The sequence below is a fragment of the Dicentrarchus labrax genome, unplaced genomic scaffold, assembly GCF_905237075.1.
Source record: "Dicentrarchus labrax unplaced genomic scaffold, dlabrax2021, whole genome shotgun sequence".
In the NCBI taxonomy this organism is placed as follows: Eukaryota; Metazoa; Chordata; class Actinopteri; family Moronidae; genus Dicentrarchus; species Dicentrarchus labrax.
The window spans coordinates 12147960-12166332 of NW_026136706.1; the positions used below are offsets into that span (position 1 = coordinate 12147960).

General features: G+C 41.1%; 1 protein-coding gene across 11 annotated transcripts in view; it reads left to right on the top strand.

The window, feature by feature from the left end:
* map2 (microtubule-associated protein 2) overlaps positions 1–18373 on the top strand; it is a 92802-nt gene that overhangs the window by 58618 nt on the left and 15811 nt on the right. For 6 of the 11 annotated variants that reach the window (XM_051403924.1, XM_051403931.1, XM_051403927.1 and 3 more), the window contains 12 exons: positions 2852–2941; positions 3885–3959; positions 6426–6641; positions 8534–8830; positions 9911–12865; positions 12986–13228; positions 13606–13743; positions 14809–14870; positions 16189–16320; positions 16513–16654; positions 17338–17394; positions 17797–18104. In XM_051403924.1, coding sequence (XP_051259884.1) covers positions 2852–2941; positions 3885–3959; positions 6426–6641; positions 8534–8830; positions 9911–12865; positions 12986–13228; positions 13606–13743; positions 14809–14870; positions 16189–16320; positions 16513–16654; positions 17338–17394; positions 17797–18104 — 4715 coding nt within the window. The remainder of the gene's footprint in view (positions 1–2851; positions 2942–3884; positions 3960–6425; positions 6642–8533; positions 8831–9910; positions 12866–12985; positions 13229–13605; positions 13744–14808; positions 14871–16188; positions 16321–16512; positions 16655–17337; positions 17395–17796; positions 18105–18373) is intronic. The other 5 variants (XM_051403929.1, XM_051403935.1, XM_051403932.1 and 2 more) reach the window with 3 other exon arrangements.

The window sequence follows — 18373 nt, forward strand, 5'->3', positions numbered from 1 at the left end:
TTGTGTGTCATAAGATGTAAACAACAACAACAAACCTTATTCAGGCAGAGAGTCTTTGAGCATACAGTGCAATTCTTCCTGAAACGGCATGAACCCATTCCTCCAGATCCTTCCATTTACTCCCCACCATCGAGCACCACAGTTGTTTTATTCCAACTACATTATTTAGCTTTACTTCAATTATTCTATGCTAGTTTAAGAAAAGTCTCTGTATGTGTGGTTTTGAACTTTTAAACTAATCCCAAAACCATGTAATCTACCCACGGATGTCCGATGAGTGCTAACATTTTGTAAAATCTTCAGCCACTCATTTTGGAGGTGTGGTCTCACTCAGACAATGGAACTATTAACATCAATATTCAGGGTTATGTGACCCCAGGTTTAAGTTTTAGGGGCTGATTTTAGCAGTTTGATGCCACAACCATTGATTATGTTTGACTCTGACACGTTAGTGTCTCTATTTTCCTGTTTAGGAAGAAAGGGTTTTTGCCTGGAAGCAGTGAACATTTATTTTACTTTGCTATTGAAAATGGGAAATGGCTGCTTTGAGTTGGTGAGTGGGTTGTGTTAAGTGTTCCCGGAAGAAGTGTGTATGTGTATGTGTGTAATTGCATGTGTGTTTGCCTGCCAGCTTGTTTGTGTTGATGTGTGGGCGATGTTGGATAGAAAAAGGTCCTGAAACAGCAGCAGTAAAAGCATCACACTGCCACCCAATCCCACATAACCACTGTTACTATGCAAATTAAGGCTGGTTTGATTAGAACTCTGCAGTCCCCCCTGCATGCCAGGCAACACTAAAACCGATTCATACACACAAACAGGCACGCAGATGTAATCTTAGAGACCATAAGACTAGTTTATTAAGTTGTTCGTGGTTTGCTCTAAATTTGGGGCAAAATTGATTTAAAAAAACATATTTCTGCATGAAAAGACATACATCATTGTCACTGATTTACTTTGAAGTTCACCCACTGTTTGCTCTTGGTAATTATCAGTTTGAGCTATAAAACAATACTGTCCTCATTTAGCCCCTGCTGGCTACCAGTGTCAGACAGGCAGACAGTGTCAGCTTCTTTCTAAATGTTGACCCTAGTGTTGTCAGGAAGAGCGTAAATCTCGTATTACCTCAATTTTCTTGCAAAAGACTGAATTCAGTATTCATTTTAATGAATGTTAACTAACTGTGAGATGAAATAGCATTTCAGTGTGTATAGAAGAAGGCGAATTGTAATAGGCATCTGCAGTCTGGTTGAACACAGTCTACAGCTGAAAATATTCACCAGCCGCTGTATCTTGTATGGTTGGATCGGAGAACCGTTGTTGCCTGTCATACCCTCTGTCTCTCCTTGCATTTTCTGTCTGTATCTCTACTGTCACTATCTATATATAGTATATACTATAATAAAGGAAAACTCCCTAAGTATAATCTTGATTTTGTGAAGTATACTTCACTTCAAAGGGATACATTTGAATCCAGCCCAGATTGGGTGGTTTTGATTAAATAATACATTTTGTTTGGCAGGAGCTAAATAAAGACATATTATTTCCTTGCTTTTTTCCAGTGCTGAAAACCAAATGTGCAAAATAGCAAAAACAATAGTTAACAACTGACAGTCGTTCCCTACAACTATTCAGGGAGATTATCCAGGGAGCAAATAAAGAAGTTTATTGTCTCTACAGATGTCTTATATTTCAAACTGTACACACTACTCTGGTCCAGGTTTGATTTTATAGGCTACACTTGTTTAGGGATCCTGGGTTTCCATGGTGACACTCACAGCCTTCTCCAGCAGCCTTAGCATCCCTGCAGTTATGGAAACAATTTCAGCTCCCTCACACTGGCTTTTAACTCAGATTCTGATGACATGATTCAAAAATACAGTAATAGGAGATGAAAGATGTGATATATCCCATGAAAGTTGACTGAGCTACATGCTGTCCTTCAGAGACACTCTGCTTCACATTTTCACACAGTTATATCAGAGATTGAAACCTGGAAGCAGCCCAGTGCACTGCAAAAAAGGAATCTCAAGAAAGTTAAAAAGGCTTTTTTTCTGGGAAATTTGTCTTATTTTTTGTCTAAAAAGAAAAAAAATGTTTGCATTGGAAAAGTAAACTTGTTTTAAGTAAATATATCTAACAGTGTCTTAATAAGATATTACAGCTAATATTGAGTTCGATTTAACCGGTAACAAGTTATAACAATGGGTTGGATAATATCCCAGCAGAGGAACATTTTCATTCTTTTAAAACAAAGACCAATTGCAGCACAACTTCTCAGTTTAAGATGAACAGTCTTTTCCCAGTGTGTAAATGAAACAGCTGTTTAGTTTTTGTTCTAATAAAAAATGCTAAAACTAAGAATGCTTCTGGTGCCTTAATTTAAGACAAAGTCACTTATTTTAGTTATGCTGTTTGAAGAAATTGTGTTTTATTGTAAGATTTCTTTTGCTTATTATTAATTTTAGATTTCAGCTCAATAAAGGGACAAAAATACTTATTTTAAAAAAGTCTTTCTTAAATAACTAAGTTTGTATTGGTTTTAATGAGCATGTTTTTATGCTATTTTAAGGAATTGTAGCCAAGCCAGTGGCTTTGCGCATTGCAGATTTCCTTGCTCAATACAAGAAAATGTGATTATATTTAAGAATATTTGCCTTGTTTCTGCAAGGGCTGTTTGTGCAATGTACAACCACAGTGCCCTGATGGAGTGGCAGATAATTTCAAGCTAGTCTTGAAATTTACACCAAATTAATTTTTCCTAAAGTCTCTTTTACATCTTACGGAGCTTCTTCTAAATGTTTTTTTTTAATAACCATAAAGTTTACTGACCTTGTGTGTGTTTGTTCAGAGCAAGTGTCAGCACGGATCGTGCAGGAAGTGACGGCAGAGGCAGTGGCGGTATTGAAGGGAGAGCAGGAGACTCAAAGGCTGCCATCAGGTAGGCCAGACACACACATACTCACTCTCACACTTACGCATCAACAGGGCATTCAGGTGGCAGAGCACTGTCAGCTTGAAAAGACCACAGTATTGCAAACAGTGCATAAAAAATACATAGCAGGGAGAAGTGAGAGTCTGCCATGTGTGAGCTTACTCATAGGCTTCGCTGCATTTGCTCACCTTACCAACTGAACTGATGGTGAACTGACATCAACTGGCTGTTTTGGGAGTTAGTGAGGATAGATTAGGCAGATAAACACTTTATATAGATTTATTGAAACAGCATCCCACATATCCAAAAAAAGAGCAAAATCAAAGGGAACTCAGATTTTACACATCAAAGTCTGTTCACAGGTGTTGGGCAGTACTACCACATAAAAATGTTGTATAAAGCCTTTTGTGACTCCAGAGGGAGCTGTATTACATCTGAAGTGATGTCACTTGAGTCAGCTGCAGTTGAGGGTGAAAAGTACAAAGTTGAAAATGAAAAAAATCTTGGGTTGTGGAATTAGAAAGAAGTGAGCTAAGCAGACCACTGTAGTATTAGCTGCTACTGGCATAACACACCCAAAACTTGGAGACACAAAGTTTTGACAAGGAAGAAGAATGCATGGAATAAAATAGAAAATATCTCTGGTGCTGCTGCATCAATTTTGAAGACAATGTTATTAAAGTGCAATAAAAAGTGCTTTTAAGTTTTATTTGCAGTTGAACTCACTGGTAGCTGATGGCTTCCATAACAGGGTCACAGAGGCCGAGTTGTCCTCGTTCATCTTCAGCTTAATGTCCTGGGATGAGTAGTGTTGTCCTAGCCCTTACCTGTATAACTCTTGATTTCATACATGTGGCCAATGAATGGTCGCAGATGCTCAAAGTCCTTTACCATGTGTGATTTACATGACTGTATCATTTTGTTGTTCGTCTTCCATCTCCCTTTGTAGTTGAAGACACCACGAATTTGCCTCCCTCTCCTCCCCCTTCACCTGCTGCGGAGCACTTTGGTCCGCTGGAGCAAGGTAGGCCAAGAAGTGTGTTTATCAGAGCATGTCTCTAATTAAGGAGAGTGTGGTTTCCTTCCTTTCCATCACTGAAGCTTCTGGTATTTTATGAATGCCACCACATTGGGGTACTGATATGGGATAGCTCTGGGTGTACTCTTTAATTCCCCCCCTCTCAGGACAACGCCCCACCTACAGGGCACAAACCACACATTGGTACCCGATCAAGAGACTTGTACACACCAGAGTGGCTAAAAGCAGGAACATGTTCTCCATTTTTCAGACATCCATTTCTTCTGAAATCCTGCTTCCTCCTCCTCATCGCACACCTGGAACGGATACAATTTGTATCTTCATCGTCATCACCATTTATCTCTAAAAGAAAGAAGCGCTCACATGCATGACCACCTTGTTACAACAAGTGCACTCTTTTTATCATCCTCCTCTTCCATTTCCCTTTCTAACCTCCACACATCGCTGTCTTCCCACACACTAATATGACAGCCAATTTAGGTAACCCTCCAACCTGTTGTTGTTTGTCTATTTTGTTGAATTATGTCTTACGTTTTGCATGTCTAATCATGCTGTTGTGTTTTCCTGTCATTGTCCATTGTCAGTCTTTTTTGTGTGTGTTTTGCTGTGGCTACAGATCAGAGGTTTAGCTCTATAAACATTACTTGAGGACATAGCTGCTCTCAAGCTGAAGCCAAATAATTTTCTGGCTAGGACAGAAGCCTAGTAACAAAAGTAAGGTGTAAAAAAAAATAGGTTAGCGACTATAATAAAGTCACTGCAAATTGAAATTCAGTCTATATGAACTTAATCTTCTCGATAATTTATCCTAGCTTACCATCCAGGCTCAATCTAGGACTAGGCATACAATTGTGTGTGTGTTTGCTAGCCTTCTAACATAACAAGATTATAAACAATGCTCATAAATAACTGAAAATACCTCATTTAGATTTGTTCATGATTTAAATTTATAACAGAATCCGTTTTATTGCCTTTCAGTTTTCCCAGTTAGCACTGTTGAGTACAGTTGGTTCTATCTTTGACTTCTAAATTTCAATTGAAGCAATGCAGTGATATTTGTGCAGCTGCCTGCAAGAAATGGTTGTAGCCTATAGTGTAACTAAAACTTCAGTCTGCTTCATGCTTGGCAATTGTTTTCATGTCTGCTCAGTCTGAAGTGGCTGGAATGTAATGACAAGTGTCTGTAGGTGGGCCAGCCATGCACCAATTATTTCCAGTTTTGTTAACATTGCATTACTTGTACGGTAGAAAAACTGATTTGAGGTCATAGGGGTTCTTGCAGAAGGTGGCAGTGTTTTGAGTTTTTGACCAGATGATAAAGAAGTTTAGTTATTCGGGTGTTATGTTAGTGGTCATGAAACAAAACAAGTAGGTATATAAAGAATCTCAGGACCTTAGAGATGTTGTAAATAAGACTTTTTGATCTATACAGGAGGTTTTCCTTCGTTCTAAAATGTTGTTAGATGGTGTCTTTGACTGGATCCAAAGGTTTGGTATAGAGGTTTGTTCGTGTAGTGGCAATGGCAAAACATACATACAACGTGCAACTGCTGTATTGGTATTATAACTGTTGTTGTAAGTGTTGAACAACTTTTTGTGTATGTCTTTTATCCAGGTGTAATCATTCATATGTGAAGCAGTTTGTAGCGATACCTTCCTCAAACGGTGCAATACACTAATTTTGTTTTTCTCAGAGTATGGCTGGCCCCCAAAGCTTTGTCACCTTTGAGTTGCTTGTCACTGTCTTCTTGTCAATGTCTTGTGTGTTATGTTTCTCTTACTCTCAATCAAGCTTCGTCTTCTTCTTGCATTCCCCTCTCTGGTGGCTCTCTCTGGTTTTTTTTATATTTGTCTTTTTTTTTCTCTTCTCAAGCTTTATCTCCCCTTTTCACTGAAAAAATGTCCATTTTAAAAAGTCAATTTAGGATTTATCAAGTAAGGAACATGGTAAACATTTAGTATTTCCCTGAAAATAAAGCACAGCTCACCACAGCTGGCCCCAGTTGAACGAGTCAGGTATCATCTCTTATAATATTATATAATCTTGTAAAATTTCTGACCCCCAAAAAAATATAGTGTGTGTGTGTGTGTGTATATATATATATATATATATATATATATATATACAATGATCATAATTTGTTGCAATAGTCCTACTGTACTGTAATACATTTCTAAATTAAGAAACTATACTTTCATAATCCACTTCTTTTTATCAGAATACCAACACCCCTGTCCAATTGGCAACAATGTTTTCAAAGACAAAGATTTGAAGACTCAATATTATGTTAAATCACCTTTAAGATGGACATTCTTTGGTTTGTTCTCCATTTTCTTTTATCATTTTCTTCTTCCTTTTCATTTATCTTCTTCCTCCTCTTCACTCTCTCTTTCAGTCCGTGTGTCCAGATTTCCCTGCAGTTCTTCTCCTTGTGTCTGTCTTGTTTGTAGATGTAGGGGATGAGGAGGAGGCGGGGCCTCTCCGCCGCTTCCAAAATTCTCGGGAGAGGTGCAAGTTCCTCGCCCCCTCCATCTCAGTTTCCGTGCCCGAGGACGACCCCTACCACTCCGACGAGGAGTACTATGAGCACCCATTGTTCAGCCCAGAGTGGACGCACTCGGGCTCACGCCCCACAGGGCAGGCCGTGGCCTTTAGACAGATTGAAGGTGAACCACGCATGGTTCCTCTTTGCCATTCCCTCCCTCCACCATTCCTCTCTCTCTCACACTCTGTTTCTCTCCTTTCTCTTTTTAACACCAATTTCCTCCCCTTCTTCTGTGATTTGACCTCCTCCCTCCATCCCTCCGTCTCTTCGTCCGTCAGTTCGTCTCTTCGTCCGTCTTTGTGTGTGTTTGTATGTCCTTGTGATGTCTGTTCGCTCACAATCTGAGCAATTTCATATTTGTTTAACAGTCATATTTATTTTTTGCATTGATTTCACCCAAAGCCATTGCTACCTGTGGTTGCCATGCGGTTACGTCCAACACATAGCAGTGATGTCTCTAAAGTAGGACCACGTTTTATTTGTGATTCACTCAATGGACAATACACTACAGTTCTCATCAGTAAGACCACATGACCACCAAGGCTTACATTTGGGTCATGAGTTAAGATCCAAATGGCTTTCATGAATACCGTGCATGATTGATGACCTCTATGCACAAACTTCTCTATACCTATCATCTCCCAGAGTTGTGTTTTGGTTCATTCCTCAAGATGACCCCCCACCATGTCAAACCCCCTACACTCATCCTAAACTACTCTCACTATGGTAACGAGGAAGACTTTCAGCTCCACGCACTAGCAAACATCTAGAGACAACCTTACACTTTTATTGTGTTTACAAATACATTATGCAGGCAGTTTCTTTGAGAGATTGTTTGCCCAAATACATAGAGGGAACCTAGGACCTTTATTTACGCAACTATATTATCCATCCCTTAAAACAAACCCTTTGGCTGGGCAGCTTCAACAGCGGACATTTATACCTCTGTCTTCGCCCAAAGCATATCCTGATATAATTTAAGTCCTGTAATTCTTCGCTCTCCATAGCAGCATTTCTAAGCTAGACTAACACAATTCATAACATTTATCTGGTTGAGACCTAGTATTGCTCAATCTCTAAATCCTGATATCTATCCATCTTTGTTTTTTTTTTTAAATCTATTCATTTAATAAATAAACACACAAAGATATGTAAAGAGTATGTCACTGACTGTGGAACTATATACATTGTATAAATAATGTTAATACAGACTGATTGACAGCTTCCCCAACCCTTGCCGTCACTGCTGTAGGATGTCCAACAGCTATATCACATGCAGCGACATTTGGCTGCAAGCTGCTGAATAGAATTTGTGTAACCTACGCAATAACTCAAAATGATGCACAGCAGTAGCTCCTGAAGAGCAAAGCTGCACACCCCCACATTGACCATTACACGGTTAAAAATCCAGTCCGTGCAATGTCAAGAATCTGAGGCACTCTGCTTTTGACTGTACTGAGCTCTTCATGGTCACCTTTTCTAAAGAGCCAGAAATTTCAGAACTAGGCTCTGAGCAGAGGTGCTTGTACCATAGTGCAATGTTAGTGTTGCCACTTCATTTATGTTTCCATTTTCCTTAAACAACCTCAGTCACCAATGATAGTAGATCAGCCTGGGTTGCAGGCATGGTGTGTGCAAGAGAAAGAGAGAAGTTTACGGTGGTTATATTTGTGATTACACAGTAAATACTGAAATTGAAATTATAAAAAGGTATCATGCATGCCTTTAACCAGTATATCTTTATAGTTTCCTTGCATACTGGGTACACCAATATATCTTTATAGTTTCCTTGCATACTGGGTACACTAAGCATCCAAAGTAGAAGTAAAAACCACATAGACACAACGCTCATTTCTCTATGTGTAATGTACCTATATGTGTGAACAGACATACACTTTAGGTCATCTTTTCTTAAAGCTGAAAGTGTCCCATCATAAGTTGTGTTCTCACATAGCCCAAGTCTGTGTTGCCTGTAGTCTTAATGTGTCCCCCTCTCACCCTGTTTTTGAGAAGAAGAGACCATGGAGGCTCTTACAGCTGAATACGAGGAGGAGGTGGAAGAGGAGGAGGAGGAGGAGGAGGAGGAGAGTGCAGAGGCAGCAGAGTCCGAGGCAGCTCTTGATGAGCAGCAGTGGAGCGGGGAAGAGCCCGAGCTGGACAGCCCCCAAGCTGAACCCTTAGAGCAGGCAGAGGCCATAGATGAGGCCCAGGATCTAGACCTGGGGCCGGCTGAAGCAGCTAGTGCTGCTGCAGTAAGCTCTATGGACAGAGAGGAGGAGGAAGCAGAGGGTGAGGAATGCCCCGAGACAGGTGTGTCCTGCCCTCTGCTCTCCCTACCTGCATGTCACTGCATTGTCCACTGTATAAGAACGGCAGATGTGTCAAAATGAACCCATAAGCATTATAGTTCAGGTGGAATGGCAAGTTATCCTCCCTGTGCTCTGCTGTGGCTGCAAGGCAACACAGGCTTGTTGGTGAAAAGAGTCACATTCTTTTGACTTAACCTGGTTTTATTGTGTGCTATCTTTGCGCTTATATCTTCTTTTTTGTGCTGTGGTTTTCGGGGCCGGCCGTTTCATGTTGGTTTGATGAAGTGAAGTGTTGCTGAGCGTAACAATGCTTTCGTTAACCAGCTAGAAGCTTACAGGTTCTCATTATGTTTATACATGGCTTGGTGCTGGTATGCCAGTGTTACGCACTTTTTGTAACCATGAATCATACATACTAAAGGTGCCTCACTTATATTGTTATCATAATTATGTGTACATAATTTGCAGGGGATTTTGTTTTGGCTGTCTCATGTTAAGTGTGGTATTGTTGTCTCATTCAATGCATTATTTTATCAGCAAAATTCATTTGTTTGTTTTCATCACCATTAGCAACAGTGTACATATGGCATTTCTCTGTCATTTGCCAACAAGGTTCTTGTGTATTTTTGCTAATATTCTTTTATTATGTAATGACATATGAACGTCATTAAGAGCCAAAATGAATTTGATGTTAATGAAACTAAGATAGATTTGAACTGGCCAATACAAAGAATGACAGAAATGCTATTCTTTTTGTATCTGATGTTTTGAAGAGTCGCATGAATATCCATTCCATCTATTGTGGCTTGTTTCTCATAAATCAGCATCACAGTTGCCTCATGCCGGTTCCGTCACATTACATGCCATACTCTCATCCATCTGTGACTTGGTGGACTCCATAATCTCGCCGTACTTCTTCAGTGATGGCCGTATCGTTGTGCTGTAAGTTTCTAAGGTGGGCTTTGCCTGTTTGTGATAACGGCTTTCCCAGTCCCTGGCTTAACAAATATCTCACTCGCAGCATGCCAAAGCATTACTTACTATGGTGATCAAAACAGCCAACTTACAGATGTCCTTTCAGCTTCGAAGATGGACTCAGACAAGCAGGGCAGCGAGAAAAGTGGTTCCATGAGCCCAGACAGCATTGGATCGGAGAAACGTCCAGAGGAGTTTTTTGAGCCCCAGGTCCAAGGATTTTTTGCTGGTGAACGAGTTGTACCAGAGAGCCCCACCATGGATATGCCATCCTTTGTACCGCCGAATGTTCAAATCCAAGCCAAAGAATCTGCCAAATCACTCACACTTCAGCCTGCATATGGTGAACCAATCACAGTGTCAGAGAAACAGCCATCAGTGGAGGTAGTGGAGTTCAGCAGCATTGGTGGTCCCTCTGAATTCCCTTCAATAGGAGACAAAGTTCAAGGAGGAGACTCAACAAGAGACGCAGGCGACAGATCTGGTATGTCAGCATATTTTGAAACATCAGCCATGGAGGTTGACGAGGCTCCCCCATGTAAGGGTGAGGGTTATTACGAACTGAGCAGAGCTGGTGAAGAGAAGAGTACAGTTGATGTCAGGCCTCAGGAGATCAGCTACAGCACACTAGCTGAAGCCCAGGATAAACCTGAAACTAAAATAAGTACATCAGAAGACACTAGGGTGTTCACTGTTCCTGACAGGAGTAATGAATGCAGGCTTTCCCCAGGTAAACTAGCCTTAGAGCAGAGGAGTTACTCACTCAACATCACCATTGGAACAATGGATCAAAGTGGCCAAGGCAGACCTAGGAACTTCTCCCCACTAGCCACAGATATCATGTCATACACAAGTGGAAGTCTAGATGAGTCAGCAGACTACCTCCCAGTCACTACACCCTCTGTGGATAAGCCTCCATCCTTCCCTCCCCTTATTCTGGAGACTGCAGCTTCCATCACTTCAGATTCATCATCTCCTCCAAGGACCACTGAAGCAGTTTCTAAACCCAGCCCTGAACCAGAGTCACCAGAATCACCACAGCCCTTTAAGAGCACCTATAAAAATGGAACAGTGATGGCACAAGACTTACCTGAGATGCTGGACCTTGCTGGTACCCGCTCCAGACTGGCATCAGAAAACAATGACCCAGAAATAATCAGAAGAAAGTCAGTTCAAGGTGATTCTCCTGCCTTCACTGATGACCCACTGGCTAGCCTAGTTTCAGGGGAACTGAGTCCCAGAAAGAGTGAAAGCCAGTTGGAAGAGATGGGCTATTGTGTCTTTAGTGAATATTCAGGGCCCATGCCTTCCCCTGCAGATGTGTTCAGCCCTACAGACACTTCTGCACAGGTCTTCACCCCCTCCGTCCTGGAGGAGAAAGTGGCTGAGCAGGCTAGAAAATTAGCAGTCAGAGACACATCTGTGGAGGACAAGAGCCAGCCATCAGGAGTTTCTGATGTCACTGAAGAGATAGACCAGAAGCAGGTAGAGAGGAAAGACTCTGTTGAAGAAAAGGGCAAAGAGGTTGTAGATGATCAACTAAATAAAACTATAAGTGAGACACCACCTGCTCAACTAAGTGAGTCATTTGTGACACCAACAGTCACTGTGACTCTTGAAGAAGGTGGGAGGTCAGAGAGTGAGACTGAACGACAAGCCAGTGGTGAAGGCTCAGCATCAGAAACCGAGATTGCCGACTACGAGAGGCAGATCCGCAAACTGGAGATGGAAGACAGGCCTCTCAGTTTGGAGGAGGAGCGAGAACTGCAGGAACTTCGGGAGAAGGTGAAGCTGGTCCACCAGGAGGCCTATGAAGAAGTTGATGCAGAAGATGTGTACCAGCTCACAGGCGTGGCCAAGGACCGAATTGCCAGGCCTGTCAAAACTTCCCCTGCTTCTTCTGTGGAGAGCAACATCGATGATGACAAGTTGCTCTCCCCAGTGCTCTCACCTTCGAAGCTTAAACAAAGAGAGGTTTATGGTTCCCCCAAAAGAACACCTTCACCGGTGTTAGGAATAAACAAAGAGGAGAAAGAGGAATCAGAAAGAAAAATCAAGGAAGCACAAGAGAAGGAGGCAGCTGAGAAGAAGATGAAAGAAGAGAAAGAAGAGGCAGAGAGGAAGATTAAAGAGGAGGCAGAGAGGAAAGAAAAGGAAATGAAAGAGAGAGAAGAGAGAGAAAGGAGAGAGAAAGAAGAAAGAGAGAAAGAGGAGGCAGAAAGAATACTGAGGGAAGAAAAAGAAAGGAAGGAAAAAGAACAGAAAGAGCTGGAGATTAAAGAAAAGAAGGAGAAAGAGGAGAAAGAGAGGAAAGAGAAAGAAGAAAGAGAGAAGAAAGAAAGAGAGGAGAGGGAAAAGATAGAGCAAGAAGAGAGAGAAAGGAAAGAAAGAGAGGAAAAGGAAAGAATAGAGAAAGAGTTGAGAGAGAAAGAAAAGATAGAGAAGGAACTAAAAGAGAAGGAGGAGAAAGAGAAGAAAGAAAAGGAACTGAAAGAGAAGGAAGAGAGAGAGAAAATGGCTGAGATGGACAAAAAGATTGCAGACAAGCCTGAGGAGATAGCACGACAACCTGAGGAAAAAGCAGCTGTGGAGCCTGTGGAGAAAGAAGCTGAAAAACCTGTGGAGGCTGAGAAGGAGCAAGAGGAAGTTGAGGAAGATGAGAAAGCAGGGGCAGGAGCAGCAAATGAGATCCCAGAGACCCGTGCTGCCATTGAATCAGTGGTGACAGTTGAAGACGATTTTATCACTGTGGTCCAGACTATTGATGAAACGGAGGAGCCGGGACACAGCGTTCGTTTCTCTGCTCCTCCTGAGGCTGAAGCCCTTTGTGTCGCTGCCCAGAAAGAGGAAGAGGAGGAAGAGGAGGAGTCTGTGGAGTTGGCCCAAGAAGCAGATATTGAAGCTGCCAGTCTAGAGGAGGTGGGTGACGTTCCTGAGACCCCCGCCTCCCCTGAGAAGGAGGCTCAAAACGTAGAAACTGAAGGACCAACAGAAAGCTACGATAGAGATGAAACCACAATGGACGACTCCATCCTGGACAGCTCCTGGGTTGACACACAAGGTGAGATCTCCTTTTTACCTTCATATAGATATTATTTTTCCCTTTCTTCTCTCTTCTGCTTCAAAGAAACAAATTTAATACTGTCTTGTGTTTTTCATGTCCTGTTTTGCCACACCGCAGATGATGATAAGAGTATGGCAACAGAGCAGATTGAGCCTTTGCCCAAGATGTCCAGCCCAGCCAAAAAGTCTGCTGTGGTCCAGAACAAGCAGACACAACAGAAGAAGGCAGAGAAACAGGAAAAGCTGGTCAAACCAAAGGCCAAAGGAGGGCGACCTAAAGGCCGGATCTCCACACCAGAACGCAAACCTGTCCGCAAAGAACCAGTCTACATCCCCAAAGAAGAAGTCAAGAAGAAAAAAGGTTCTCATGATGTTTTCCTTTAGATTTCATAGTTGAAGTAGTTATTCATAGATATTGTAGTTGTATATAATATATTGTATATATTATCACCATATTGTATATTTTTACTGCTGTTCTAAATTCATTAATTACACATCATGTGATTTGCTTGCCGATACTAATGTTTGTGTCAAGAAATGTGTAGTCTAAGTAACTAACTTAAACACTGATTTGAGTCAGCTGTTTTTAATACAACAGACACTACAACTAAAAAGGGTTCCTGGAGAAGTTTTTATCAGGTAGCATTCCGTACTGTAACATGCTTCAGCGTCTATCTGTGCTTAATGTTGTGTCTCTGCTTTTGTCAATGGCCCTGTTTCCTGTGTCTGATAATGTAGCAGTGATAAGGAAGACTGAACTTAACAAAAAAATGGAGACTCAGACTCAATCCCCATCCAAGAGGAGCGTGATGAAACCAGCTGTCCGTCAGACCCGTCCCACCCAGCACCACTCCTGTCCTAGAAGGAGACCCACAGGTGACACATTACCTTGGTCTGTCACACAGGTGTTGCTTTCTGCATGAGAGTCACCCGAACACCGGTTCCTACCACATCTTACCTCCACTGTCAAATTCTGTTTGGTTTTGGCATCCATTTTGTTTTATTGGTTATGGTGCTTTGCTTTTGTCATGTGTGTTTCTTTTTTGATCACAATAAAAACTGACTGTTATACGTGTTTCATTTGTTTTTGTTTTTGTGCACATTCGCTCTTTGTTCTTTTAAGAGCAGCTTAACACCAAGCTGAAAGCATCATTTCACTCAGGCCCTGTGGTTGAAAGTTTGTGATTTCAGGAATTACACGTCCATATCACTACAGCAAGGTCAGCAAAAACAAGATTTCCAGCTGGTGTTAAGTTACTATATACATGCATCCTTCCTCACTGTTACCATTTCCAGCCAACTGTTTTTATGTTCTTGGTGTTCATTGGTGGACTTATGCTTTGTCAGATGAATATACTTATATTTTATATAATTATTCCAACTGTTTTAAAGGGTTTGGCAAGTTGTTTCGTGTGACAAACTTAAACATTTCTGACCTCTCTGGTCTTTTTGAGAATTACATATCCACTCAAGCTTTTTTCGACCTATGGTTGCTAAGCAACTAGTAATCCATGGTTTTGTTCTATGGACCTGATAGGACTAATGGTGCTTTGTCCCAGAGGCAGTTAGCACTTCATTTTCCCCTGACGGACTGAATTGTGTGTCACTGATGATGAAAGCTCAGTATACTGCTGCATTGCCCCAATTAGATTATTTTCCAGGGTTGACTTACATAATAGAAAATCCCCCATTTTGTCTGATATCTTGCCAAATCTTTGCAGAACAGAGCTGGGAGGGGGGGCAGCAACCCACTCCTACAGATCATTCAGTTTGTCATATGGCTTACCATGCCAGGTTTGGGAATATAAAGTTGTATTTTTGTATTTCTGTAAGACATTTAAAAGGATCTCACTTCTGCTCCTTCCGTGTATGAAGGTTGAAGGATGTATTCTGTCTGTGTGTTCTAATATTCCTGTAATTCTGTTTCTGTCTGTCTCTTAGAGGCCATACCAGACAGTCGTCAGCCTCTCAGTGTTGCCAGACAGTCCCGCGACAGAGCATCAGTGAGTATACTCCACCAGCCCAACCATGGCATGACCTCTGTCACCAAAACCACTCAGAGACATACCATATCGGAGCTTTACTGACAAACAGCATGAATCACCAAGTAGCTTTACAGCAGAGCAACTAAATAAACATCAGCCAGGACAAATTGACACCAAAGATAGAAAACCAAAATTTTCTCCTAAACAGCAGGGACAGATTTCTCCTTCTCCAGAAAACTGGACTCTCCAACATTAAATCTTCTGTTCTGCAAATCTTTAGGGTGTCCTTTTATAAAGAGTCTTATAACAGAAAGGCTGGTAAACCTGAGCATACTGTGGTGGGTTAAATGTCATTGTATTAAAGTATGTGGTTAATGCATAATAAAGTCAAAACAGATTCCAAACCTTCACATCTAAACCTTTACCTCTTGCTTTTGATATGGAACTCATACAAGTTACCTGGTGCATCTGTAGTGCAGACACTGAAACAAACACCACATTAATTAGGCAGAATAATTATCACAAGAATTAAGACTTATTAAGAAGCTGTTACATATTTTCTCTTGTGACTTACCTAATCATCTATTCAGATAAACACATTACATACTGTTTAGGTGAGAGCTACCCCCTCCCCTCTGTCTATTCTAAGACCTAATCCCTGCATGAAAAACAGTGCATTGCATTTCAACATCACTATTAGTTTTCCTTTGTATTTTATGAAAAAATATTTATGTTGGTTGCTTTTGCTTTTTGTAAAATGTTTGCTATTGTTGTCTTGCTTAATGGGTTTTTGCACAAGTAGACAAGACAGATCCATTTAGAGTGTTTTTTTACTGAGTGGGTGTTGAATTACCCCATGACATTTCTCCAGCGACTGTGGTCGTGACTCCATTTTACTCCTCCACCATGGTAATGACGGTTATTGTGTCTAAAATAACACAGTTTCTGCATTTCTTAAATGTCATGTCACTACAGCATACTGTAAGTGTATTCTGTCATGTTGAGCCGACATTATATTTCACTTTTGGTTTACGGTCTTCCAATATATCTGTCTATCTATGGTTCTCAGTGTAACGAGAATTCGTACATGAGCATGGTGAACAGTATTCTTCACATTCTTATTATTTCTATTTTTTATTTCTCACTGAGATGTTCACAATTACTGTGCATTAATGGTTGTTGTGATGGACCATGATTATATTATGCTGCATCAGATGTTGTGCACCGATATTGCATGTTAAAGCACTGTTATTGTCACCATTCTTTTGTCACCCTGTGTCCTGTATTTTGGTGTCATGCTACTCACCCACCGGGCTTCATCGTTGTACCATCTCAGTGCCATGCCCATCATTTGCCACTAACAAAGATCCCCACCTCCATGTCCAGAGTGGCTGCCACATTAGATAGACCTCGGTCATCCTCAGTAGAGCCTCAAGGCTCCCCAGTTTTACAGAGACTCAAAGATGAGGTAGGTGAATGGTAGAGCAGAACTATAGCTGCAGGAGTTATGTAAAGAAACATGTACATAATTTATTTAAAAATTGCTTTTATTGTGCTATCTTCCCCACCTGTATACCTGTTTTACCTTTTATTATAAATAAATCATAGCCTCACTGGCCTAAGGATCTACTTCTTGTCTCTGGTGTTTGTTTCCCCACAGGATGGTGGGTCATGGAGCCCTGACAAGAGGTCCTCTCTACCACGACATGGCTCAATTCTGAGTCGCCGTGGATACCATGACCAGGAGGAGAGCTCCACCTCCATCACCAGCTCTGGCTCCACGGCTCCTCGCAGACCCACATGTAAGCTCTAGCTCCTCTAATCTACTTACTTCACACAGTACCAGTATTTAACCAGTATTAGATCAAATTAGGTCTAAAACTAACATGAAGTTCTATCTGTCCAGTATGTGCCAAAACAAGTTGATTCAACCAATATGAAAACAAATACCGTACCAGCAATGATAATTGCTCACTTAAATTTAACTAAAGAGAGCTCAAGCCCAATTTCCTAGCTAGCCTATTTTCACTCGTTTCTTTCATCCATCTTTCCGAGAAACTAAAAACACATACCTAGGGTTTTATGTATTCTGTTTTATGTACTGTATCTGGGTACCTGGTGTACAAGAAAGTAAAGTTTGAAAACCTCAACATTTTAACTGAGAATAAGAAACTATAGTATGAGTCTTAGTTTAAATGTGTCAATGTTAGGTGTATCTGCTCGTGAAAATGCTATTTATATTTTATTCGATTTTATATTTGATAGCTATTGAGCTGAATATTGGTATGATGTCTGTCATGTACCTGTATTTTAAACTATTTTTGATCTACTGTTCTATTTACAAATTGCCTTTAGTACCATTCCAAGTGAATGTATTTGGAATTGGACATCCAAGAACCTCAGACTCTCCTTTTCTTCTTTGATTCTTCCCCTGTCATCATCTTCCTTACTTCATCTGAAACCTTTTCTCTTGTGCCTCCTTTAGCATTTCGCACAGAGATGAGGGCAGAGCATAGGACAGGACGAGCCCCAAGTATGACAGGTAGAGGGGTTTCTTCATACTTCTGTTACTATGAAAATTGTCTGTGTAGGGTTACTGTATTGGAATTGGATAACATTAAATTTAAGTTTACGCAATTCACTCGTATATGGAAAAAAGATTTTTAATAGAAGATTTGAAATAGTCTGTGTTCCAGTGTCTGAAATATTGTATAAGTGCAAAATTCTTGTTACAAAACTTCTTATGGTCTGAAAAGTGCATCTGATGAGGTAATCATTGACTTCCAGATTGATCAACAACCTCACCAACTTTCAACCTCATAGATATTCTTTTTTTTTTTACTTTAATCAGTAGAGGCGATGCCACTTTTCCATCATGGTGTAGTTAATATCATAACTCTTCACCTTCAGCTCCAACCTTAACTCTTATATTCCTCCCTACCAGTTACAGAAGCCGTGCGTTCCCGTTCGGCTCGCAGTGGCCACTCCACCCCCCGCACCCCTGGCTCCACAGCCATCACCCCAGGAACCCCTCCTAGCTACTCGTCGTCCTCTAGGACCCCTGGAACCCCACGCTCCCTCAGCTTGATTTCCCAGGAGAGGAAGGTGGCTGTGGTCCGCACCCCACCCAAGTCGCCTGCAACGACGCCTAAGCAGCTCCGCATCATCAACCAGCCACTGCCTGACTTCAAGAACGTCAGGTCTAAGATAGGCTCCACAGAGAATATCAAGTACCAGCCTAAAGGAGGACAGGTGACGATCTTCTCCCTCACTTCCCCCAAAACCTGTAGCTTCTATCTAACTAATTGCTTATTTCTTTCATCTCTACAAAGCTGCATTTTACTGGTTTCATGTGTTTCAGTTTTGCTTACGTGTCTCTGTTTTAGTTTTACTCTCAGAGATGGTTACTGTCACCAAGAAATTTATTTTTGTTATAGCATACAGAAATAAAGTATATATATATCAGTACATATAAATGCAGAACCTATGCATACTGTGATAATTTCCTACCAGAATACAGT